This window comes from Myxine glutinosa, chromosome 12 (assembly GCF_964187855.1).
Source record: "Myxine glutinosa chromosome 12, kmMyxGlut1.1, whole genome shotgun sequence".
NCBI classification, from domain to species: domain Eukaryota; kingdom Metazoa; phylum Chordata; class Myxini; order Myxiniformes; family Myxinidae; genus Myxine; species Myxine glutinosa.
Genome location: NC_136272.1, coordinates 59,047,363 through 59,075,075, shown reverse-complemented (window position 1 = coordinate 59,075,075; position 27,713 = coordinate 59,047,363). Strand labels below are relative to the sequence as shown.

Genomic DNA, 27,713 nt, shown 5'->3' with positions numbered 1-27,713 from the left:
CTCCCCTATTTCCCCAATACTCCCCAACTATCCCCAATCCTCCATTCCCTAGTCCCATTGCCTGTAAATAACACTCTGTAGAACCGACCTTCCCCTTTTTCCCCCATTAAATGTCGTGCCCAGGTCCACCGCATCTCACGTAGACAACTTTCGGACATCTTGCTAGTTATTCTTAGTCTATGTCAGTTAAGGACTCGTTTCCATTAATTCTGACTCTTCGTTGCACCAGAATGTGATTGTATGGCACCAGTAGTGAGTTTAGGACCTCCCCTTACCTCCTCCCATCTTCCCCATGAAACAACAACAACGACAACTACAACAACAGAGGAGAATGGGGGCGGTGCGGCGCGGGGGAGTGTGCGTCCTCACACCGGCTCGGTTAGCCGCCATTGACCATGCGCTCCGACGGGGTTACCACGAAGGGGCTCCCTGTCAGCTCCTCGTCAAAGGCGGAGCCCGGTGGCCCCCCCGCACCCAATAAGAAGGGCGGACCGATTCCATCTGGGGCGGAGCTAACTAGCCGAGGGCGTGTCACTCCCCGCCGGATATACGCAGCCACTTACCGGACGTGACGTGAGATGCGCCCCGAGCTTGAAGAAGAGCCAGTCACCACCTTCTAGCGCTGAGAGAGACCTCCCGCATCTCTGGACCAGACCTTGTCGATTCTGTCCTTGAGCCAAGAGTGCACCTTGAGCCATCGACTGCCCGCTTTCCTTGCCATCAATCCCCGTGTGAGTCAGTTTTGTCCCGTTTATCTGTCGTCTGTCGGGGCTAGATAAGACTGTGTCTAAGTGCCTATCTTCCTATGCTGTCCCTCTTGTCGTTGTAATCTGACCTTCCGCCCTAATATAACCTCCTCCGGAGGTCTTGAGAACCGTATCCCTGGTGTCGTGTCATTTTAATCCCAGCCGTTGTGTCCTTTTCCTTCATTGATCTAGCGTAGCGCGACTCGGCCAAGGTTCGAGTATAATCGGGTAAACGTGCAGACGCGGTCATACCAAACCGCTCGGTAAACCAACATCCACAACCGCGTCTGTAACAATATAAACAATCAAACCCTGAATTCATACATATAAACAATCAAACCCTGAATTCATACATATAAACAATCAAACCCTGAATTCATACAAAAACAAAACAATCAAATTGAAATTGAATCAAACAATCAAATATGCTGAATTCATACATATAAACAATCAAACCTTGAATTCATACATATAAACAATCAAACCTTGAATTCATACATATAAACAATCAAACCCTGAATTCATACATATAAACAATCAAACGCTGAATTCATACATATAAACAATCAAACCTTGAATTCATACATATGGACAATCAAACGCTGAATTCATAATTCATACATATAAACAATCAAACCCTTGAATTCATACATATAAACAATCAAACGCTGAATTCATACATATAAACAATCAAACCTTGAATTCATACATATGGACAATCAAACGCTGAATTCATACATATAAACAATCAAACCCCTGAATTCATACATATAAACAATCAAACACTGAATTCATACATATAAACAATCAAACCCTTGAATTCATACATATAAACAATCAAACGCTGAATTCATACATATAAACAATCAAACCTTGAATTCATACATATAAACAATCAAACGCTGAATTCATACATATAAACAATCAAACCTTGAATTCATACATATAAACAATCAAACGCTGAATTCATACATATAAACAATCAAACCCTTGAATTCATACATATAAACAATCAAACGCTGAATTCATACATATAAACAATCAAACGCTGAATTCATACATATAAACAATCAAACCTTGAATTCATACATATAAACAATCAAACGCTGAATTCATACATATAAACAATCAAACCTTGAATTCATACATATAAACAATCAAACGCTGAATTCATACATATAAACAATCAAACCCTTGAATTCATACATATAAACAATCAAACGCTGAATTCATACATATAAACAATCAAACGCTGAATTCATACATATAAACAATCAAACGCTGAATTCATACATATAAACAATCAAACCTTGAATTCATACATATAAACAATCAAACCTTGAATTCATACATATAAACAATCAAACCCTGAATTCATACATCTAAACAATCAAACCCTGAATTCATACATGTAGACAATCAAACCCTGAATTCATACATATAAACAATCAAACCCTTGAATTCATACATATAAACAATCAAACCCTTGAATTCATACATATAAACAATCAAACCCTGAATTCATACATATAAACAATCAAACCCTGAATTCATACATGTAGACAATCAAACCCTGAATTCATACATATAAACAATCAAACCCTTGAATTCATACATATAAACAATCAAACCATTGAATTCATACATATAAACAATCAAACCCTGAATTCATACATCTAAACAATCAAACCCTGAATTCATACATGTAGACAATCAAACCCTGAATTCATACATATAAACAATCAAACCCTTGAATTCATACATATAAACAATCAAACCCTGAATTCATACATGTAGACAATCAAACCCTGAATTCATACATATAAACAATCAAACCTTGAATTCATACATATAAACAATCAAACCTTGAATTCATACATATAAACAATCAAACCCTGAATTCATACATGTAAACAATCAAACCCTGAATTCATACATATAAACAATCAAACCTTGAATTCATACATATAAACAATCAAACCTTGAATTCATACATATAAACAATCAAACCCTGAATTCATACATGTAAACAATCAAACCCTGAATTCATACATGTAAACAATCAAACCTTGAATTCATACATATAAACAATCAAACCTTGAATTCATACATATAAACAATCAAACCCTGAATTCATACATATAAACAATCAAACCTTGAATTCATACATATAAACAATCAAACCTTGAATTCATACATGTAAACAATCAAACCTTGAATTCATACATATAAACAATCAAACCTTGAATTCATACATGTAAACAATCAAACCCTGAATTCATACATGTAAACAATCAAACCTTGAATTCATACATATAAACAATCAAACCTTGAATTCATACATATAAACAATCAAACCCTGAATTCATACATATAAACAATCAAACCCTGAATTCATACATGTAAACAATCAAACCTTGAATTCATACATATAAACAATCAAACCTTGAATTCATACATATAAACAATCAAACCCTGAATTCATACATGTAAACAATCAAACCTTGAATTCATACATATAAACAATCAAACCTTGAATTCATACATATAAACAATCAAACCCTGAATTCATACATGTAAACAATCAAACCCTGAATTCATACATATAAACAATCAAACCTTGAATTCATACATATAAACAATCAAACCCTGAATTCATACATATAAACAATCAAACCCTGAATTCATACATATAAACAATCAAACCCTGAATTCATACATATAAACAATCAAACCTTGAATTCATACATATAAACAATCAAACCTTGAATTCATACATATAAACAATCAAACCCTGAATTCATACATATAAACAATCAAACCTTGAATTCATACATATAAACAATCAAACCTTGAATTCATACATATAAACAATCAAACCTTGAATTCATACATATAAACAATCAAACCTTGAATTCATACATATAAACAATCAAACCCTGAATTCATACATATAAACAATCAAACCCTGAATTCATACATATAAACAATCAAACCTTGAATTCATACATATAAACAATCAAACCCTGAATTCATACATATAAACAATCAAACCCTTGAATTCATACATATAAACAATCAAACCTTGAATTCATACATATAAACAATCAAACCCTTGAATTCATACATATGGACAATCAAATGCTGAATTCATACATATAAACAATCAAACCTTGAATTCATACATATAAACAATCAAACCCTGAATTCATACATATAAACAATCAAACCTTGAATTCATACATATAAACAATCAAATGCTGAATTCATACATATAAACAATCAAACCTTGAATTCATACATATAAACAATCAAACCCTGAATTCATACATATAAACAATCAAATGCTGAATTCATACATATAAACAATCAAACCTTGAATTCATACATGTAAACAATCAAACCTTGAATTCATACATATAAACAATCAAACCCTGAATTCATACATGTAAACAATCAAACCTTGAATTCATACATATAAACAATCAAACCTTGAATTCATACATATAAACAATCAAACCTTGAATTCATACATATAAACAATCAAACGCTGAATTCATACATATAAACAATCAAACCCTGAATTCATACATATAAACAATCAAACCTTGAATTCATACATATAAACAATCAAACCCTGAATTCATACATGTAAACAATCAAACCTTGAATTCATACATATAAACAATCAAACCTTGAATTCATACATATAAACAATCAAATGCTGAATTCATACATATAAACAATCAAACCTTGAATTCATACATATAAACAATCAAACCCTGAATTCATACATATAAACAATCAAATGCTGAATTCATACATATAAACAATCAAACCTTGAATTCATACATATAAACAATCAAACCCTGAATTCATACATATAAACAATCAAACCTTGAATTCATACATATAAACAATCAAACCCTGAATTCATACATGTAGACAATCAAACCCTGAATTCATACATATAAACAATCAAACCTTGAATTCATACATATAAACAATCAAACCTTGAATTCATACATATAAACAATCAAACCCTGAATTCATACATATAAACAATCAAACCCTGAATTCATACATATAAACAATCAAACCCTGAATTCATACATATAAACAATCAAACCTTGAATTCATACATATAAACAATCAAACCCTGAATTCATACATGTAGACAATCAAACCCTGAATTCATACATATAAACAATCAAACCTTGAATTCATACATATAAACAATCAAACCCCTGAATTCATACATATAAACAATCAAACCCTGAATTCATACATGTAAACAATCAAACCCTGAATTCATACATGTAAACAATCAAACCCTGAATTCATACATATAAACAATCAAACCCTGAATTCATACATATAAACAATCAAACCCTGAATTCATACATATAAACAATCAAACCCCTGAATTCATACATATAAACAATCAAACCCTGAATTCATACATGTAAACAATCAAACCCTGAATTCATACATATAAACAATCAAACCCTGAATTCATACATGTAAACAATCAAACCTTGAATTCATACATATAAACAATCAAACCTTGAATTCATACATAAAAACAATCAAACCCTGAATTCATACATGTAAACAATCAAACCCTGAATTCATACATGTAAACAATCAAACCCTGAATTCATACATGTAAACAATCAAACCCTGAATTCATACATGTAAACAATCAAACCCTGAATTCATACATGTAAACAATCAAACCCTGAATTCATACATGTAAACAATCAAACCCTGAATTCATACATGTAAACAATCAAACCCTGAATTCATACATGTAAACAATCAAACCCTGAATTCATACATGTAAACAATCAAACCCTGAATTCATACATGTAAACAATCAAACCCTGAATTCATACATGTAAACAATCAAACCCTGAATTCATACATAAAAACAATCAAACCCTGAATTCATACATGTAAACAATCAAACCCTGAATTCATACATATAAACAATCAAACCCTGAATTCATACATGTAAACAATCAAACCCTGAATTCATACATGTAAACAATCAAACCCTGAATTCATACATATAAACAATCAAACCCTGAATTCATACATATAAACAATCAAACCCTGAATTCATACATATAAACAATCAAACCCCTGAATTCATACATATAAACAATCAAACCCTGAATTCATACATGTAAACAATCAAACCCTGAATTCATACATATAAACAATCAAACCCTGAATTCATACATATAAACAATCAAACCCTGAATTCATACATATAAACAATCAAACCCTGAATTCATACATATAAACAATCAAACCCTGAATTCATACATATAAACAATCAAACCTTGAATTCATACATATAAACAATCAAACCCCTGAATTCATACATATAAACAATGAAACCCTGAATTCATACATATAAACAATCAAACCCCTGAATTCATACATGTAAACAATCAAACCCTGAATTCATACATATAAACAATCAAACCCTGAATTCATACATATAAACAATCAAACCCCTGAATTCATACATGTAGACAATCAAACCCTGAATTCATACATATAAACAATCAAACCCTGAATTCATACATATAAACAATCAAACCCTGAATTCATACATATAAACAATCAAACCCTGAATTCATACATATAAACAATCAAACCCTGAATTCATACATATAAACAATCAAACCCTGAATTCATACATATAAACAATCAAACCCTGAATTCATACATGTAGACAATCAAACCCTGAATTCATACATATAAACAATCAAACCCTGAATTCATACATATAAACAATCAAACCCTGAATTCATACATGTAGACAATCAAACCTTGAATTCATACATATAAACAATCAAACCCTGAATTCATACATATAAACAATCAAACCCTGAATTCATACATATAAACAATCAAACCCTGAATTCATACATGTAAACAATCAAACCCTGAATTCATACATAAAAACAATCAAACCCTGAATTCATACATGTAAACAATCAAACCCTGAATTCATACATATAAACAATCAAACCCTGAATTCATACATGTAAACAATCAAACCCTGAATTCATACATGTAAACAATCAAACCCTGAATTCATACATATAAACAATCAAACCCTGAATTCATACATATAAACAATCAAACCCTGAATTCATACATATAAACAATCAAACCCCTGAATTCATACATATAAACAATCAAACCCTGAATTCATACATGTAAACAATCAAACCCTGAATTCATACATATAAACAATCAAACCCTGAATTCATACATATAAACAATCAAACCCTGAATTCATACATATAAACAATCAAACCCTGAATTCATACATATAAACAATCAAACCCTGAATTCATACATATAAACAATCAAACCTTGAATTCATACATATAAACAATCAAACCCCTGAATTCATACATATAAACAATGAAACCCTGAATTCATACATATAAACAATCAAACCCTGAATTCATACATATAAACAATCAAACCCTGAATTCATACATATAAACAATCAAACCTTGAATTCATACATATAAACAATCAAACCCTGAATTCATACATATAAACAATCAAACCCTGAATTCATACATATAAACAATCAAACCCTGAATTCATACATATAAACAATCAAACCCTGAATTCATACATATAAACAATCAAACCCTGAATTCATACATATAAACAATCAAACCCTGAATTCATACATATAAACAATCAAACCCTGAATTCATACATGTAGACAATCAAACCCTGAATTCATACATATAAACAATCAAACCCCTGAATTCATACATATAAACAATCAAACCCTGAATTCATACATATAAACAATCAAACCCCTGAATTCATACATATAAACAATCAAACCCCTGAATTCATACATATAAACAATCAAACCCTTGAATTCATACATATAAACAATCAAACCTTGAATTCATACATATAAACAATCAAACCCTGAATTCATACATATAAACAATCAAACCCTGAATTCATACATGTAGACAATCAAACCCTGAATTCATACATATAAACAATCAAACCCTGAATTCATACATATAAACAATCAAACCTTGAATTCATACATATAAACAATCAAACCCTTGAATTCATACATATAAACAATCAAACCCTTGAATTCATACATATAAACAATCAAACCCTGAATTCATACATATAAACAATCAAACCCTGAATTCATACATGTAAACAATCAAACCCTGAATTCATACATGTAGACAATCAAACCCTGAATTCATACATGTAAACAATCAAACCCTGAATTCATACATATAAACAATCAAACCCTGAATTCATACATGTAAACAATCAAACCCTGAATTCATACATGTAAACAATCAAACCCCTGAATTCATACATATAAACAATCAAACCCTGAATTCATACATGTAAACAATCAAACCCTGAATTCATACATGTAAACAATCAAACCCCTGAATTCATACATATAAACAATCAAACCCTGAATTCATACATGTAAACAATCAAACCCTGAATTCATACATGTAGACAATCAAACCCTGAATTCATACATGTAAACAATCAAACCCTGAATTCATACATATAAACAATCAAACCCTGAATTCATACATGTAAACAATCAAACCCTGAATTCATACATGTAAACAATCAAACCCTGAATTCATACATATAAACAATCAAACCCTGAATTCATACATGTAAACAATCAAACCCTGAATTCATACATGTAAACAATCAAACCCTGAATTCATACATGTAAACAATCAAACCCTGAATTCATACATGTAGACAATCAAACCTTGAATTCAGAGTGCATGGGATACCAATTGTTCGATGTTCGTACCTTTTCAAAATGACTCTTCATGGGCCCTAAAGTCCCAACAAAGACCCAGCTGTCTCGGAATTTCAGCGAATCAACGGCACTGCTTCCCAATTTCTTAAAATAATCCTTGATCTCTGTCGTCATCCTGAAATATGACAAAATGTAATCACAAGGAGGTAAAACCAAGTTGAGGGCATTAGAAAAATTACAAAATCGAAATTACAAAAATTACAAAATCCAAATTACAAAAACATTACACCAGGTTTGTTATCGTGTGTTATCATGTGCTTTTGAAGAGTTTGTTGAATCGAAATGTTTGTGAAAATATTAAATTGTTAAAATGGGTTAATGACACAGACCTGTAGTTTGAGGTTATCTCACTTATCCACATGGGTTAACGACACAGAGCTGGGGTTCGAGGTTATCTCACGGATCCTCATGGGTTAACGACACAGAGCTGTGGTTTGAGGTTATCTCACTTATCCACATGGGTTAACGACACAGAGCTGGGGTTCGAGGTTATCTCACGGATCCTCATGGGTTAACGACACAGAGCTGTGGTTTGAGGTTATCTCACTTATCCACATGGGTTAACGACACAGAGCGGGGGTTCGAGGTTATCTCACGGATCCTCATGGGTTAACGACACAGAGCTGGGGTTCGAGGTTATCTCACGGATCCTCATGGGTTAACGACACATAGCTGTGGTTTGAGGTTATCTCACTGATCCTCATGATACAAGGATTGACCAGAACATTTCACCTCCCATCAGACAGAAGAGTGTAAAGTGAATTCTGACACAAGAAAGGTTTAAACACTGATCCACTCCACTAAAGACAGGTGAACTTCTTAGCATTAAAGGTAAAGTGAGGTAATATTCAATTGTTGCAGAACTTTAATCATTTTTATGCCTCCGCCGACGACGAAGTTTCAGGTTGCCCATCCGTCCGTCCGTGATAGGTTTTCGCGATAACTTGAGAATGGCTAACGGGATCTTAATCAAACTTGGTGCAAGTATGTATAATGAGGTAAGGATTAAGTGATTAGATTTTGGGGCAACGAGGTCAAAGGCCAAAGGTCATGTTAGGTAAAAATACTGTTACCGCAACAACTTGTGAACCAGTCATGGGATTCTGACAAAATTTGGTAAAATTATGTAGAATGATGTAAAGATGAACTGTTTACATTTTGCGGTTAAGAGGTCAAAGATCAAAGGTCAAAGTCTGTAATAGGTCTACTTGAGAACGGCTGAAGTGATATAATTCAAACTTGGTACAGGTATGTATAATATTGTAAGGATTAAGTGATTAGATTTTGGGTCATAGGTCAAAGGTCAAAGTCTATAATATGTCTGTAACTTGAGAATGGCTGAAGTGATGCAATTCACTTAGTAAAGGTATGTATAATGATGTAAAGATTAACTTATTCGATTTTGGGGTCAAGGGTCTCTCCCACAAAGGTCAAAGGTCTACTCCCTCCTACAGATCTCTCGATGTCCCTGCTCTCAGATGTTGTGTTTGTGTTCCTCCACCTCTCGCCCCATCTTGTCTACCGCTCCCCATGTTATATGTTTTATGTGTCGGTTTGTCTTTCTGTGTGATTAATGTTAGCTCTTTCACGAGCCTCGATCTTGTATCAAAAAAAAAAAAAAAGGTCAAAGGTCAAATCTGTAATAGGTATATAACTTGAGAATGGCTGAAGTGATCTAATTCAAACTTGGTGCAGGTATGTATCATAATGTAAAGATTAAAGGATTATAATTTGGGGTCAAAGGTCAGAGGTCATGTCAGGTAAAAATGTGCTAAGTTGGGCACAGATGAATGGATTAAAATCAAACTTGATACAAGTGTTATAATGCCATAATATTGTGGGCGGAGGCATATCAGTCGACGTCGTGACGTTGAAGAGTGCCGTTCTAGTTATTACTAAATTGACTTCAGAAATAGGAAATATGTCAAACATCATCAGACTTCTTGGTATTTTTAAAGTCCGTTTCCTCTGAAATGAAAACTTTCATTGAGAATACAAGTCTTTCTTTCATTTAGAATACCGGTACAAGTCTTTCTTTCATTTAGAATACCGGTACAAGTCTTTCTTTCATTTAGAATACCGGTACAAGTCTTTCTTTCATTTAGAATACCGGTACAAGTCTTTCTTTCATTTAGAATACCGGTACAAGTCTTTCTTTCATTTAGAATACCGGTACAAGTCTTTCTGTCATTTAAAATACCGGTACAAGTCTTTCTTTCATTTAGAATACCGGTACAAGTCTTTCTTTCATTTAGAATACCGGTACAAGTCTTTCTTTCATTTAGAATACCAGTACAAGTCTTTCTTTCATTTAGAATACCGGTACAAGTCTTTCTTTCATTTAGAATACCGGTACAAGTCTTTCTTTCATTTAGAATACCGGTACAAGTCTTTCTGTCATTTAAAATACCGGTACAAGTTTTTCTTTCATTTAGAATACCGGTACAAGTCTTTCTTTCATTTAGAATACAAGTCTTTCTTTCATTTAGAATACTGGTACAACTCTTTCTTTCATTTAGAATACCGGTACAAGTCTTTCTTTCATTTAGAATACCAGTACAAGTCTTTCTTTCATTTAGAATACCGGTACAAGTCTTTCTTTCATTTAGAATACCGGTACAAGTCTTTCTTTCATTTAGAATACCAGTGCAAGTCTTTCTTTCATTTAGAATACCGGTGCAAGTCTTTCTTTCATTTAGAATACCGGTGCAAGTCTTTCTTTCATTTAGAATACCGGTACAAGTCTTTCTTTCATTTAGAATACCGGTGCAAGTCTTTCTTTCATTTAGAATACCGGTGCAAGTCTTTCTTTCATTTAGAATACCGGTACAAGTCTTTCATTTAGAATACAAGTCTTTCTTTCATTTAAAATACCAGTACAAGTCTTTCTTTCATTTAGAATACCGGTACAAGTCTTTCTTTCATTTAGAATACCGGTACAAGTCTTTCTTTCATTTAGAATACCGGTACAAGTCTTTCTTTCATTTAGAATACCGGTGCAAGTCTTTCTTTCATTTAGAATACCAGTACAAGTCTTTCTTTCATTTAGAATACCGGTACAAGTCTTTCTTTCATTTAGAATACCGGTGCAAGTCTTTCTTTCATTTAGAATACCGGTACAAGTCTTTCTTTCATTTAGAATACCGGTACAAGTCTTTCTTTCATTTAGAATACCGGTACAAGTCTTTCTTTCATTTAGAATACCGGTACAAGTCTTTCTTTCATTTAGAATACCGGTACAAGTCTTTCTTTCATTTAGAATACCGGTACAAGTCTTTCTTTCATTTAGAATACCGGTGCAAGTCTTTCTTTCATTTAGAATACCGGTGCAAGTCTTTCTTTCATTTAGAATACCGGTGCAAGTCTTTCTTTCATTTAGAATACCGGTGCAAGTCTTTCTTTCATTTAGAATACTGGTACAAGTCTTTCTTTCATTTAGAATACCGGTACAAGTCTTTCTTTCATTTAGAATACCGGTGCAAGTCTTTCTTTCATTTAGAATACCGGTACAAGTCTTTCATTTAGAATACAAGTCTTTCTTTCATTTAGAATACCAGTACAAGTCTTTCTTTCATTTAGAATACCGGTACAAGTCTTTCTTTCATTTAGAATACCGGTACAAGTCTTTCTTTCATTTAGAATACCGGTGCAAGTCTTTCTTTCATTTAGAATACCAGTACAAGTCTTTCTTTCATTTAGAATACCGGTACAAGTCTTTCTTTCATTTAGAATACCGGTGCAAGTCTTTCTTTCATTTAGAATACCGGTGCAAGTCTTTCTTTCATTTAGAATACCGGTGCAAGTCTTTCTTTCATTTAGAATACCGGTACAAGTCTTTCTTTCATTTAGAATACCGGTACAAGTCTTTCTTTCATTTAGAATACCGGTACAAGTCTTTCTTTCATTTAGAATACCGGTACAAGTCTTTCTTTCATTTAGAATACCGGTACAAGTCTTTCTTTCATTTAGAATACCGGTACAAGTCTTTCTTTCATTTAGAATACCGGTACAAGTCTTTCTTTCATTTAGAATACCGGTACAAGTCTTTCTTTCATTTACAATACCGGTACAACTCTTACTTCCATTTACAATCTTTAAGCAAACCATCTCTTCAGATAATCAGATAAGATCTTCATAAGATGTAGTCCGGGAGCCAAAGGCCTGAATTTTGGTGAACCGGGTTTTGTCGGATAATTTTTTTTTCTTTGCCGTTTCTTGTAGCCTGTGGGTATCTCATTAAGATTTAGGAGGGTGCCCGGTGAGATCCCTTGGGCAACTCAAGATATTAACCCCTTTATGTCCGATACACCCAAATCCTGACAAACGGGAGTTCCCTTCGTTTCTTCACAAAGTATGTTTATCAAAGGCTCTAACATGCTTGTTTTTATGATTATTCATGCAGTAGGGCATGTGCAAACCATTTTAAAATAACAGTTTAAGCAACAGTTTTGATCATTAACCCTTTTCTGATCGATTTATGGTAGGGCGCATGGGTGGTGTAAGGCGTACACAAACAAAACAATGAGAATTTGATGGTTTGCCATTGTCACTCAGGCTAATGAGATAATTCAGTTAGTTAGGAGTACAATAGGTGGCAGCCTAGCCTAGCCTAGTTAGGAGTACAATAGGTGGCAGCCTAGCTTAGCCACAATCCGAAAGATTATGCCTTACTACTTCGCAGCCGGCCATGTACACTATGCCAGATATGGACTCTACTGCCTTCGTTCCATGGAGAAGCTTCCCCCTCATGTCCAAAGGCTTTTTCTCCAGGGGCAACATGTGACACGACACATTCACGGAATATGGAACGGCTTGTGGAGCGACCAATTTATAGAATCAACATTCATGCGATACGGTCATAGCGCAGGGGGAATCATCGGAATAACCCTGAAGTCAGAAGCCTTGAAGATCTCGGCATTGAGCCGCCACATCTGCTGTAAGATTGATTCAGATATGAGGAAAATGGAAGAGGAGGAGACGAATACCACCACAGTTCAACTGTATCACAAGGAGGAGGCCAAGGCAAGGATAGAAGCAGACGCCAAGGACAGGGCTGGACTTCGAAAGAAACTCGACACATGCCTTCATCCATTGGATCCCAAAGCACATCCAGCGGGGAGTGCTGTCAACATTATCAGCGGGAAGCTAGCTCCACCATCTGCCAATGTCGACTATGCCGTGAACATTGGAGAGGCAATGTTCGAAGATTTTGAGAAGACCTGGCCTGAGGGATTTTACAATACCATCCCCAAGAAAGTGGTGACTATGGCAGCAACAAGCAAATCTGTCCAAAGTTGGTGACTCCAAAGTCTATGATCTGAATGCCATCTACTCAAGGGTCATCGCATTGTTATCTAGTGACCGCGATATTGACGTGAAGGATGTCCTTTCCTATGAGCTTGCACCTGTCCCAACCGCAATGTTCACGAAGGATGGAATGCGGATTTGTAAAGCCAAGTCCACACTCAAGAGGTTGCTCCAGGTTGAAGTCTCCAGGAGGAATGCCGGTGATGCACACGTCACTGTCATAGAAGGATCAGCCCTTAGTTGGACCATCCATTAGCCAGCAGATGGCACAGTAGCCAATTTCATTGCGAATGTCAAGAAGCGATAACTTCATACCTGACAGACAGTGACGTTTACCTCATCTTTGACAGGTACCATGAGTACAGCATAAAGTCCGTCACGAGGGATGGCAGGGAGACGGGGGTTAGCAGGAAACATCATCTGCTACGGACAATGAAGCTTCTAGCCCAGAAGGTTGTCTTGTCATCTGTTGAAAACAAGAAACAGCTTATCCGAATATTATGTGATGAACTGACTCAGGACAGGCTTTTCCATCTACGGAGCATGGAGAAACACAAGTTCGTTGTGACAGGGGAGGACCCTTGTCCCATCGAAATCAAGAAGGAAGAGAGAAGGAGCCGGTACGATCTAGAGACTCACCATGAAGAAGCCGATATCATCATTGTCCAACAAGTCTTTGAGTGTGCTGGAGAAGCCCATCAAGTCTCTGTGGTTTGTGATGACACGGATGTGTTCGTATTGCTACTTCATCATTACCAATTGGCAAGACTGGAAGTGCCACTGGCCATGGAATCCCCAAGCAAGGAAAGGGCAATAGTGGACATCAAGTCAACACTGGCCAAGCATCAAGGAATTGTAAAGAACCTTTTACCTGCCCATGCCATATCAGGATGTGACACTGTAGCATGTTACTTTGGCATTGGAAAAGGCTCTGTAATCAAAGCCCTGAAAGCTGGATATGAATTATCGGCCATAGGCAATGTGGACGCACCGCTCCAACAAGTCATTAATCAAGCCACTGGCTTCATCTCAGCCTGTTTCGGCATAGAAGACAGCAAGGACATGGCACACACAAGGCTGCTTGTATGGGGGAAAAAGAATGGAAAAGGTCATACGTCTGCACCAAACCTGGCTGCTCTTCTGCCAACGAGAGAAGCATTTATTGAAAATGTGAAGAGGGCCCACTTTCAGGCAATTTTGTGGTGAACCCTCAATGTAAATCCTCCACCAGATCTGAACCCAGAAGAATTTGGATGGAAGAAAGATACAATCAACAGGTAACTGAGCCCAACCAATCTACCAGAAAATGCCAAACTTGCCCCAGACTACATTTTGGAAATGATCAGATGCGGCTGCAAAAGTGAACCCCTTTGTAACTCCAAGAGATGCAGTTGTCAGGTTAAAGGCTTAGCTTGCACAATCTTTTGTGCATGTTTCAGGATAGGATGCTCAAGACCCAAGTAGCCTGAACTAGGCCATTATCAGAATGCCAGTGTTTCTAATTGTACCATGTATTGTAGGACATGAAACAGCACAATACAATCTGTCAGTAGGTTTCAGAACTTGTCCTTGCTCGTTTCAAATTTTGGACTGGGACACGTTTTGAGCCACCCTGTAGTACATAAACATGATTTGATACATGTTTATTGTGGGTTGGTAGATAAGGGTTAAGAAGGGTTCAAAATTCCTCGTATTCACTGTGACATTATTCTGTAGATTTCTCTCTTCATTTACTCTGGTCTACAAAATGTCGATTTCTAAAGCGTGTAATCAGAATTGTGGAAATTCACTGATTTGGAACAGCTAGAAAAGGGTGAATTGTTTCAAATTTGAATCATATTTGATTGTACATTAAGTACTGTGTGAATAAATATCAGAGATAGCAAATTTGATGCATTTGATGTGAGTATTCACCATGAAATTATGGGAAGTTCCCATTTTTGCATGATTTGGGCGCATAGGTCATGAAGGGGTTAATATCTTGAGTTGCCCAAGGGATCTCACCGGGCACCCTCCTGAATCTTATTGAGCTACCCCCAGGCTACAAGAAACACAACAACAACAACAAGAACATGCATTTTAAGGCCATTTTCCCTGCTAGAGCGGGGGTTAGCCTTGGGGTCCCCATGACAATCTTCAAGAATCTTCAGGCTACAAGAAACAGCAGAGAAAAAAACTTTATCCGACAAAACCAGGTTCGACCCCACCGGACTAATAAGATCAGATTAGATCTTCAGATAAGATAAGATAATTCAGATAAGATCTTCAGATAAGATAATCTTCAGTTTTGGACTCGAGAGGCAACATTGTCAATGTGGGTGATGTTCGATTAAACATTGTTGAATTTTATGCAAAACTTTTTGAAGAGCAGTCTGTTTGTAATGACAACAACAAACAACAACAACAACAGGCATTTTAAGGCCATTTTCCCTGCAAGAGCGGGGGTTAGCCTTGCGGTCCCCATGACAATGTTCTCCATTTTGCCCTATTTTCTGCATCTCCCCTTGTTAACCCCCTTGCCCGCATTTCTTCTTCGACCATCTTTAGCCAAGTCTTTCTCGGTCTTCCCCACCCTCTACTTCCTTCTACATTCATTTCCATCACTCTTCTCAACCAGTCACTTTCATCCTTCCTCAACACATGACCAAACCATCTCAACCTGTTTCTCTTCACAGCATCAATCACAGGCTCTATTCCCATCATCTTTTGCAATTCATCATTTGTCTTCCTCTCTCTCAACGATACTCCACACATCCACCGAACCATTCGCATTTCCACCCTTTCCAGCCTTCGTTGCTGCTCTACGTTCATTACCCATGTCTCACTCCCATAAATCATAACACTTCTCACACATACAGCAAACACCTTTCCCTTCAGATTCAACGACACTCCCCTCCTCGTCAGCACGCCACTCAGTTCCCGAAACTTCTTCCATGCACATCTCACTCGAGCAAACGTTGCCGAGTCTGATCCACCTTCTCCATTCAGCATGTCTCCAAGGTAACAAAATGTTTTCACACCTTCCAGCTTCACGCCATCTCCAAGATCCAACTCAACATTTCCACCATCTGCAGCTCCCTCTGTGCACACCTTACACTTGAATGTAGCTGCCACACTGGTTAATAACCCTCTCAAACCACTACATTTTTGATGAACCCACTCATTGTACATTCAATGAACATTGTACATTGAATGGAATTCACTCCGACACCCTTCCTGCACACAGCACACGGCCACTTCCCATTTCTTTCCACCTCACCACATGCTTTACCACTTGCCATCACCTTCGTTTTTCCGATATTCACCTTCAGACCTTTTGTCTCCATACATTCCTTCCACTTGTTCATCTTCTCCTTCAGTCCATCCATACTTTCTGCAATCAACACCAGATCATTTGCAGACAACAACTCCCACGGTAGACCCTCCTTTACGTTGTGAGCCAGCACCTCCATCACAGCTACAAATAGTAGTGGACTTAGTACCGACCCTTGATGCACTCCCACCTTCACCTCAAACTCACCACTGTTCCCGTCCTTCGTCCTTACCGCTGTGCGCGCTCTTTTGTACATTGCCATCACTACTCTGATCAACCATTCCTCCACTCCTAACTTCCTCAATGCCCAAGTCACTACTTCACGTGGAACCCTATCGAATGCTTTCTCCAGATCAACAAACCCAAGAAACAACTTCTTCCTCTTCTCCATGTACTTCTCCTGCAACTGCCTCACAATGAAAAGCGCATCTGTCGTTCCTCTTCCTGGCATCAATCCAAACTGCATTTCGTCAATCTTCACTTTCTTCCTTATCCTCCTCTCCAACACCCTTTCCAATACCTTCATTCCATGCTCCAATAACTTTATCGCTCGATACGAGCCACAGTCCAGAGGGTCACCTTTCCCCTTGTATAGAGGGACGGGGGTACTCAGTTCCCAAATCACTGGAATGCGGCCTTCTTTCACCCCCAGATTGCAGATCTCTGTCATTCTCTTCACACCCCAATTTCCCGCTGCCTTCAACATATCTCCCACAACTCCCGTCAGCCCTCCCGCTTTTCTACTCTTCATTGCTTTTATCGCTTCCTCAACTTCCTTCTCGGTTATCTTCTCTGCCGGTCCTAAAACTGGGTTCCTCTCTATGTTGCCATCCCATTCATTCTCTGCATTCAACAGTATTTCCAAATATCTCTTCCATCTTCCTTTAATTCCATCTGGGTCCACAACGATTTGTCCCACTTCATCCTTCAAGCAACTCACCCCCATCACATCACACCTCTCTTTCGCTATCTGCTTTGCAATCCTGAATACCGCTCTCTGACCCTCTTCCGAATCCAAGCGCTCTCCGATCATTCCTACATGCCTCCAGTGCCTTTGCTACCTCTTTTTTTGCAGCCTTCTTGGCTGCCTTATAACTTTCATGCTCTGCCTTTTCTGCCCCCATACCCTTCGCCTTCTGCCACTCCTTGAACTTCTTCCTCTTCTCGTCAATCTTCTTTCCAACTTCATCATCCCACCACCATGTTTCCGAGTGCCTCGGTGGTCCTTTTGTCCATCCACATACCTCACCAACGGCTCCCAACAGAATATCTTTCATTGACATCCAACCACTTTCAAGCTCAACCACATCATCCTCCACCATACTCAGCCTCTCTTTTAATGCCTCCCTCGCCGTCACTTCTTTCAACCTCCAAACCTTCATTCTCGGTTGGTACTTCACCCGCCGAGCTCTCCTCGCACCTTTCACCCTTATGTCGCAGACAACCAAGTTGTGCTGTGAAACAGCCTCCTCCCCCGGGATCACCTTTGTGTCCCAGAGGTGCCCCCTATCTCGCCTACGCACCAGCAGGTAGTCAACGGTTGTCGTCGACCCACCTGACGTGTATGTAACAAGCTTATTATCCTCTTTCTGGAACTGAGTATTAGAAATCAACAAATAAGCTCCATCAGCAAACTCCAAAATCCTTTCACCTTCTCCATTTCTCACACCATATCCGTAACCCCCATGAACTCCCTCAAAACAGTCCATACTCCTTCCCACATGTCCATTTAGGTCTCCTCCTACCACAACAACTTCCTCATCTTTCACGTTTTCCATCAGCTTCTCTATTGCACACCAGAACATGTCCTTCTCTTCATCGCTCCGACCAACAATATCCCGAGATGATGTTCACCAAGAGCTTTCCAATCATCATTTTCACCATCATCAACCTTTCACTCACTCTAGTCACACTCACCACACTGTCTACAAACTCCTCAGAAAACAGGACACCAACAACATTCACGCCCTCCGGGCACCCTTGCCACACAAACTTGTATTTCTGTCCCTGCCTACCCTTCACCATTCTCACACCACTTCCCTTCCATCTCGTCTCCTGCACACAACATATGTCCACTCTTCTTCTGACTAATACTTCCACCACTTCTCCTGATCTCCCTGTCATTGTCCCTACATTCCATGTCCCAAATCTCAGAAACCGATCTCCACGTCGGGCATCAGACGTTTCGTCGTCATAAATGGAATGATTTCCACCCTTGCTTCGATCGGGTTCCCCACCTTGAGTTTTGACGTTTGTAATGTTTGTTTGTACGTCTGTTTGTAATGACACAATGATGGATTTAACCTCTCACTTCTGCTCCCTTACAAAGGCTCAACGGTTGGAGCTAAACGCACCAATCATCCTCCCTGAGCTAACCTGTGCTCTTGCTGCCATGGATTCTGGGAAAGCTCCAGGTATCGACGGTCTACCTCCAGAATTCTTCCTGACCTTTTGGGACCTTTTAGGCCCCGAGTTGCTGAATGTTTTGGACGCTTCTATACAGACTGGTAAAATGCCGCTGAGTCTTAGAAGAGCTGGCGTGAGCTTGCTCCCGAAAACTGGAAAACTGTCACTGGATCCACGACTTATGGCGAACTCGCGACAGATCTCCCTGCTGTGCACGGACTACAAGCTTTTTTCAAAAGTACTGGCCAACTGGTTAAAAAAAGTTATTGGTGATCTAATATTACCAGAACAGAGTTACTGAGTTCCTGGAAGATACATCCATGATATTTCTTTAACGTGTACGCAGCACCCAGCTGCTGCTTGCATCATTTATGGGGATGTGGCAATACCTGGCATACAGTTCCCAATCCCACTGATGAAGGTTTCTTACTTGGTATATGGATCATCGTAGCTTGTAACCAGGACAAACATCCCTTGCTCAATCAATTTTAGGAAATTGTACAATTTCTTCTCCTCTGCAAAGCACAATTTGTTTTTGATATAAAACTGTTTATATTGTCTGTAAATACCACATGCTGCTGAGGTAAAATAATTGTTTATTCGATGACTATTATTATCAATATACAATCATTGTTATTATTATTATTATTATTATCATTATACAATCATTGTTATTATTATTATTATCATCATCATTATACAGTCATTGTTATTATTATTATCATTATACAGTTATTGTTTACAATTACAAGCTAATGTCCATCTCTATGTTCATACAATTTGTCAGGAATAGGAATGCTCCAGATTCTGTGCAAAATACTTGTACTCAGGCGTGTCGAGAGGCAGCCATCCCAGAGTAGTTTGATTTGATTTGTAATTAGGGCTCTGTTTCGAGCAACAAAATATTTTCAGTTTTTGTCCTCAAATCGGTTTGTAAGAGGCAGAGCAATCTATTATTTTTGTGCTATTTATTTTCGTGAATACAACAATTATTAAGAACATAAAATAAAGTTTATTTCCTGTAATATGAACATAATATAACATTTATTTCCTGTACTAAGAACATAAAATAAAGATTATTTCCTGTATTATGAACATAATATAACATTTATTTCCTGTACTAAGAACATAAAAGAAAGTTTATTTTCCTGTATTATGAACATAAAACAAAGTTTATTTTCCTGTATTATGAACATAAAAGAAAGTTTATTTTCCTGTATTATGAACATAAAAGAAAGTTTATTTTCCTGTGCTAAGAACAAAAAATAAAGTTTATTTTCTTGTATTATGAACATCAAATAAAGTTTATTTTCCTGTATTATGAACATAATATAACATTTATTTCCTGTATTATGAACATAAAACAAAGTTTATTTTCTTGTATTATGAACATCAACTAAAGTTTATTTTCCTGTATTATGAACATAAAACAAAGTTTATTTTCCTGTATTATGAACATAAAAGAAAGTTTATTTTCCTGTGCTAAGAACAAAAAATAAAGTTTATTTTCTTGTATTATGAACATCAAATAATGTTTATTTTCTTGTATTATGAAGATCAAATAAAGTTTATTTTCCTGTGCTAAGAACATAAAATAAAGTTTATTTTCTTGTATTATGAACATAAAATAAAGTTTATTTTCTTGTATTATGAACATAAAATAAAGTTTATTTTCTTGTATTATGAACATCAAATAATGTTTATTTTCTTGTATTATGAACATCAAATAAAGTTTATTTTCCTGTATTATGAACATCAAATAAAGTATATTTTCCTGTATTATGAACATAAAAGAAAGTTTATTTTCCTGTACTAAGAACATACAATAAAGTTTATTTTCTTGTATTATGAACATCAAATAAAGTTTATTTTCTTGTATTATGAACATCAAAGAAAGTTTATTTTCTTGTATTATGAACATCAAATAAAATTTATTTTCTTGTATTATGAACATCAAAGAAAGTTTATTTTCTTGTATTATGAACATCAAATAAAGTTTATTTTCTTGTATTATGAACATCAAAGAAAGTTTATTTTCTTGTATTATGAAGATCAAATAAAGTTTATTTTCTTGTATTATGAAGATCAAATAAAGTTTATTTTCTTGTATTATGAACATCAAATAAAGTTTATTTTCTTGTATTATGAACATCAAATAAAGTTTATTTTCCTGAACAAAGAACATAAAATAAAGTTTATTTTCTTGTATTATGAACATCAAATAAAGTTTATTTTCCTGTATTATGAGCATAAAATAAAGTTTATTTTCCTGTATTATGAACATAAAAGAAAGTTTATTTTCCTGTACTAAGAACATACAATAAAGTTTATTTTCTTGTATTAGGAACATCAAATAATGTTTATTTTCTTGTATGATGAACATCAAATAATGTTTATTTTCTTGTATGATGAACATCAAATAAAGTTTATTTTCCTGTATTATGAGCATAAAAGAAAGTTTATTTTCCTGAACAAAAAACATACAATAAAGTTTATTTTCTTGTATTATGAACATCAAATAAAGTTTATTTTCTTGTATTATGAACATCAAAGAAAGTTTATTTTCCTGTATTATGAAGATCAAATAAAGTTTATTTTCCTGAACAAAGAACATAAAATAAAGTTTATTTTCTTGTATGATGAACATCAAATAAAGTTTATTTTCTTGTATGATGAACATCAAATAAAGTTTATTTTCTTGTATGATGAACATCAAATAAAGTTTATTTTCTTGTATTATGAACATCAAATAAAGTTTATTTTCTTGTATTATGAACATCAAAGAAAGTTTATTTTCCTGTATTATGAAGATCAAATAAAGTTTATTTTCCTGAACAAAGAACATAAAATAAAGTTTATTTTCTTGTATGATGAACATCAAATAAAGTTTATTTTCTTGTATGATGAACATCAAATAAAGTTTATTTTCTTGTATGATGAACATCAAATAAAGTTTATTTTCTTGTATTATGAACATCAAATAAAGTTTATTTTCCTGAACAAAGAACATACAATAAAGTTTATTTTCTTGTATTATGAACATCAAATAAAGTTTATTTTCTTGTATTATGAACATCAAAGAAAGTTTATTTTCCTGTATTATGAAGATCAAATAAAGTTTATTTTCCTGAACAAAGAACATAAAATAAAGTTTATTTTCCTTTACTAAGAACATAAAATAAAGTTTATTTTCTTGTATTATGAACATCAAATAAAGTTTATTTTCTTGTATTATGAACATCAAATAAAGTTTATTTTCTTGTATTATGAGCATCAAATAATGTTTATTTTCTTGTATTATGAACATAAAATAAAGTTTATTTTCTTGTATTATGAACATCAAATAAAGTTTATTTTCTTGTATTATGAGCATCAAATAATGTTTATTTTCTTGTATTATGAACATCAAATAAAGTTTATTTTCTTGTATTATGAACATCAAATAAAGTTTATTTTCTTGTATTATGAGCATCAAATAATGTTTATTTTCTTGTATTATGAGCATAAAATAAAGTTTATTTTCCTGTATTATGAGCATAAAAGAAAGTTTATTTTCCTGTACGAAGAACATAAAATAAAGTTTATTTTCTTGTATTATGAACATCAAATAAAGTTTATTTTCTTGTATTATGAACATCAAATAAAGTTTATTTTCCTGTATTATGAGCATAAAATAAAGTTTATTTTCCTGTATTATGAACATAAAAGAAAGTTTATTTTCCTGTACTAAGAACATAAAATAAAGTTTATTTTCTTGTATTATGAACATCAAATAAAGTTTATTTTCCTGTATTATGAGCATAAAATAAAGTTTATTTTCCTGTATTATGAACATAAAAGAAAGTTTATTTTCCTGAACAAAGAACATAAAATAAAGTTTATTTTCTTGTATTATGAACATCAAATAAAGTTTATTTTCCTTTACTAAGAACATAAAATAAAGTTTATTTTCTTGTATTATGAACATCAAATAAAGTTTATTTTCCTTTACTAAGAACATAAAATAAAGTTTATTTTCTTGTATTATGAACATCAAATAAAGTTTATTTTCTTGTATTATGAACATCAAATAATGTTTATTTTCCTGTACTAAGAACATAAAATAAAGTTTATTTTCTTGTATTATGAACATCAAATAAAGTTTATTTTCTTGTATTATGAACATCAAATAAAGTTTATTTTCCTGTATTATGAGCATAAAATAAAGTTTATTTTCCTTTACTAAGAACATAAAATAAAGTTTATTTTCTTGTATTATGAACATCAAATAAAGTTTATTTTCTTGTATTATGAACATCAAATAAAGTTAATTTTCTTGTATGATGAACATCAAATAAAGTTTATTTTCCTGTATTATGAACATAAAATAAAGTTTATTTTCCTGTATTATGAACATCAAATAAAGTTTATTTTCCTGTATTATGAACATAAAATAAAGTTTATTTTCCTGTATTATGAACATCAAATAAAGTTTATTTTCCTGTACTAAGAACATAAAATAAAGTTTATTTTCTTGTATTATGAACATCAAATAAAGTTTATTTTCTTGTATTATGAACATCAAATAAAGTTAATTTTCTTGTATGATGAACATCAAATAAAGTTTATTTTCCTGTATTATGAACATAAAATAAAGTTTATTTTCCTGTATTATGAACATCAAATAAAGTTTATTTTCCTGTATTATGAACATAAAATAAAGTTTATTTTCCTGTATTATGAACATCAAATAAAGTTTATTTTCCTGTACTAAGAACATAAAATAAAGTTTATTTTCTTGTATGATGAACATCAAATAAAGTTTATTTTCCTGTATTATGAGCATAAAATAAAGTTTATTTTCCTGTATTATGAACATAAAAGAAAGTTTATTTTCCTGTACTAAGAACATAAAATAAAGTTTATTTTCTTGTATTAGGAACATCAAATAATGTTTATTTTCTTGTATGATGAACATCAAATAATGTTTATTTTCTTGTATGATGAACATCAAATAAAGTTGATTTTCTTGTATGATGAACATCAAATAAAGTTTATTTTCTTGTATTATGAGCATAAAATAAAGTTTATTTTCTTGTATTATGAGCATAAAAGAAAGTTTATTTTCCTGTACTAAGAACATAAAATAAAGTTTATTTTCTTGTATTAGGAACATCAAATAAAGTTTATTTTCTTGTATGATGAACATCAAATAATGTTTATTTTCTTGTATGATGAACATCAAATAAAGTTTATTTTCCTGTATTATGAGCATAAAATAAAGTTTATTTTCTTGTATTATGAGCATAAAATAAAGTTTATTTTCTTGTATTATGAACATAAAGGAAAGTTTGTTTTCCTGTACTAAGAACATCAAATAAAGTTTATTTTCCTGTATTATGAGCATAAAATAAAGTTTATTTTCCTGTATTATGAACATAAAAGAAAGTTTATTTTCCTGTACTAAGAACATAAAATAAAGTTTATTTTCTTGTATGATGAACATCAAATAAAGTTTATTTTCTTGTATGATGAACATCAAATAAAGTTTATTTTCTTGTATGATGAACATCAAATAAAGTTTATTTTCCTGTATTATGAGCATAAAATAAAGTTTATTTTCCTGTATTATGAACATAAAAGAAAGTTTGTTTTCTTGTATTATGAACATCAAATAAAGTTTATTTTCCTGTATTATGAGCATAAAATAAAGTTTATTTTCCTGTATTATGAACATAAAAGAAAGTTTATTTTCCTGTACTAAGAACATAAAATAAAGTTTATTTTCTTGTATTATGAACATCAAATAAAGTTTATTTTCTTGTATGATGAACATCAAATAAAGTTTATTTTCTTGTATTATGAACATCAAATAAAGTTTATTTTCTTGTATTATGAACATCAAATAATGTTTATTTTCTTGTATTATGAACATCAAATAATGTTTATTTTCTTGTATTATGAACATCAAATAAAGTTTATTTTCTTGTATTATGAGCATCAAATAATGTTTATTTTCTTGTATTATGAACATAAAATAAAGTTTATTTTCTTGTATTATGAACATCAAATAAAGTTTATTTTCTTGTATTATGAGCATCAAATAATGTTTATTTTCTTGTATTATGAACATCAAATAAAGTTTATTTTCTTGTATTATGAACATCAAATAAAGTTTATTTTCTTGTATTATGAGCATCAAATAATGTTTATTTTCTTGTATTATGAGCATAAAATAAAGTTTATTTTCCTGTATTATGAGCATAAAAGAAAGTTTATTTTCCTGTACGAAGAACATAAAATAAAGTTTATTTTCTTGTATTAGGAACATCAAATAATGTTTATTTTCTTGTATTATGAACATCAAATAATGTTTATTTTCCTGTATTATGAAGATCAAATAAAGTTTATTTTCCTGTATTAAGAACATAAAATAAAGTATATTTTCCTGTATTATGAACATAAAATAAAGTTTATTTTCTTGCATTATGAACATCAAATAAAGTTTATTTTCTTGTATTATGAACATGAAATAAAGTTTATTTTCTTGTATTATGAACATCAAATAAAGTTTATTTTCCTGTATTATGAACATAAAATAAAGTTTATTTTCCTGTATTATGAGCATAAAAGAAAGTTTATTTTCCTGTACGAAGAACATAAAATAAAGTTTATTTTCTTGTATTATGAACATCAAATAAAGTTTATTTTCTTGTATTATGAACATCAAATAAAGTTTATTTTCTTGTATTATGAACATCAAATAAAGAGTATTTTCTTGAATTATGAACATAAAAGAAAGTTTATTTTCCTGTGTTATGAACATAAAAGAAAGTTTATTTTCTGTATTAAGAACAAAAAATAAAGTATATTTTCCTGTACTAAGAACAGTTTAGTTTCCTGTACTAAGAACATAAAATAAAGTTTATTTTCTTGTATTAAGAACATAAAATAATGTATATTTTCCTTAGTTATTAAGATCATAAAAGTTACCGTTGATAACAATGATGATAAACTTGATTCAATAATGTGATGGCGATGTTGATGATAACTACGGTAAAGATTGGTAGATGGAGGTGAGGGTGATGGTGATGTTGGTAGTTTGAGGGGTTATTGCGTTGATAGCCCTTGTTAATTAGGAGAATAAATGTGGAAAATAGTTTGCAAACCCGTGATTATTCGGCCGCATTGACCGCAATCTGCAACGCTTGTGCAAACCTTGGAAGGGGGCGGGGGAGGGAGATCGAGTAGTTGTGGGAGAGGGGAGTGGGTTGGAGGTTTGAGGGCTTGGAATGAGGTGATTGAAGCTTTTGGGTTAGGGGGGAGTATGAAACTTGGGGTTGGGTCTCGTACTACCAACCATGATATTTCTTGGGCAAACCACGTTTTTAATTTGTCTTCCAAAGCCAGTCACTGAGTGGGCATCCTCCATCATACAAAGTCAATCCTCAGCATCCCTGAACTTCTGTCTAACTACAAGGCCTTCTCCGCAGCTTGATGAAATGCTGCTCCCCCTTTGGGATGGCACTCTTGCCTCACACCATGCTCAGATTGACACCGTGGGAACCAAGGTCTTCAAAATTATTGGAATATCCCACGATAAAGCTGAGTCTATGGGCTTTCCCATCACAGACAAGTCAGTGGTCTCTGTCTTCTACCACTCTGCTCCTTTCGAGTCTTCCATTATCTGCTCTTTTTGGGTTCTGCCCCATCCCAAGGTTTCTGCAGGGCACACGTAGTCCACCATCAACGTTCTTCTGTCGAAACTCTCCAAATACAGAAATTTTTCGTCATGTTCGCCAACCGTGTAACCAACTTCCACATCTTTTTTAACCCTATTCTTCACTTCAGCTCTTCAAGACAGCAGTTCACCACCATATCAGATCATGCCCCTATCCAAAACCATGATCTTTTATTTTCTACCCCTGTTAACCCCCATCCCACCCCAAGCCCACCTCCTTCCGAATTTCCAGTTTTCCCACATAAGAGTTTGTTTCGGTATGCAAATTGTCCACCCCAGTTCTAGCTCTTTAAAGAGCTTTGATGTTGCATGTAAAAAGTCCTTTGTTTACCCTGATGT

The 27,713-nt window shown here is 33.9% G+C and overlaps 1 protein-coding gene across 1 annotated transcript in view; it reads right to left on the bottom strand.

The window, feature by feature from the left end:
- The window catches only part of LOC137437433 (protein FAM3D), a 115,156-nt gene that overhangs the window by 33,612 nt on the left and 53,831 nt on the right, over window positions 1–27,713 (bottom strand). Inside the window, exons 7-8 of the mRNA XM_068131749.2 lie at window positions 20,085–20,169; window positions 8,620–8,743 (exon numbers count right to left, since the gene is read on the bottom strand). Coding sequence (XP_067987850.2) covers window positions 8,620–8,743; window positions 20,085–20,169 — 209 coding nt within the window. The remainder of the gene's footprint in view (window positions 1–8,619; window positions 8,744–20,084; window positions 20,170–27,713) is intronic.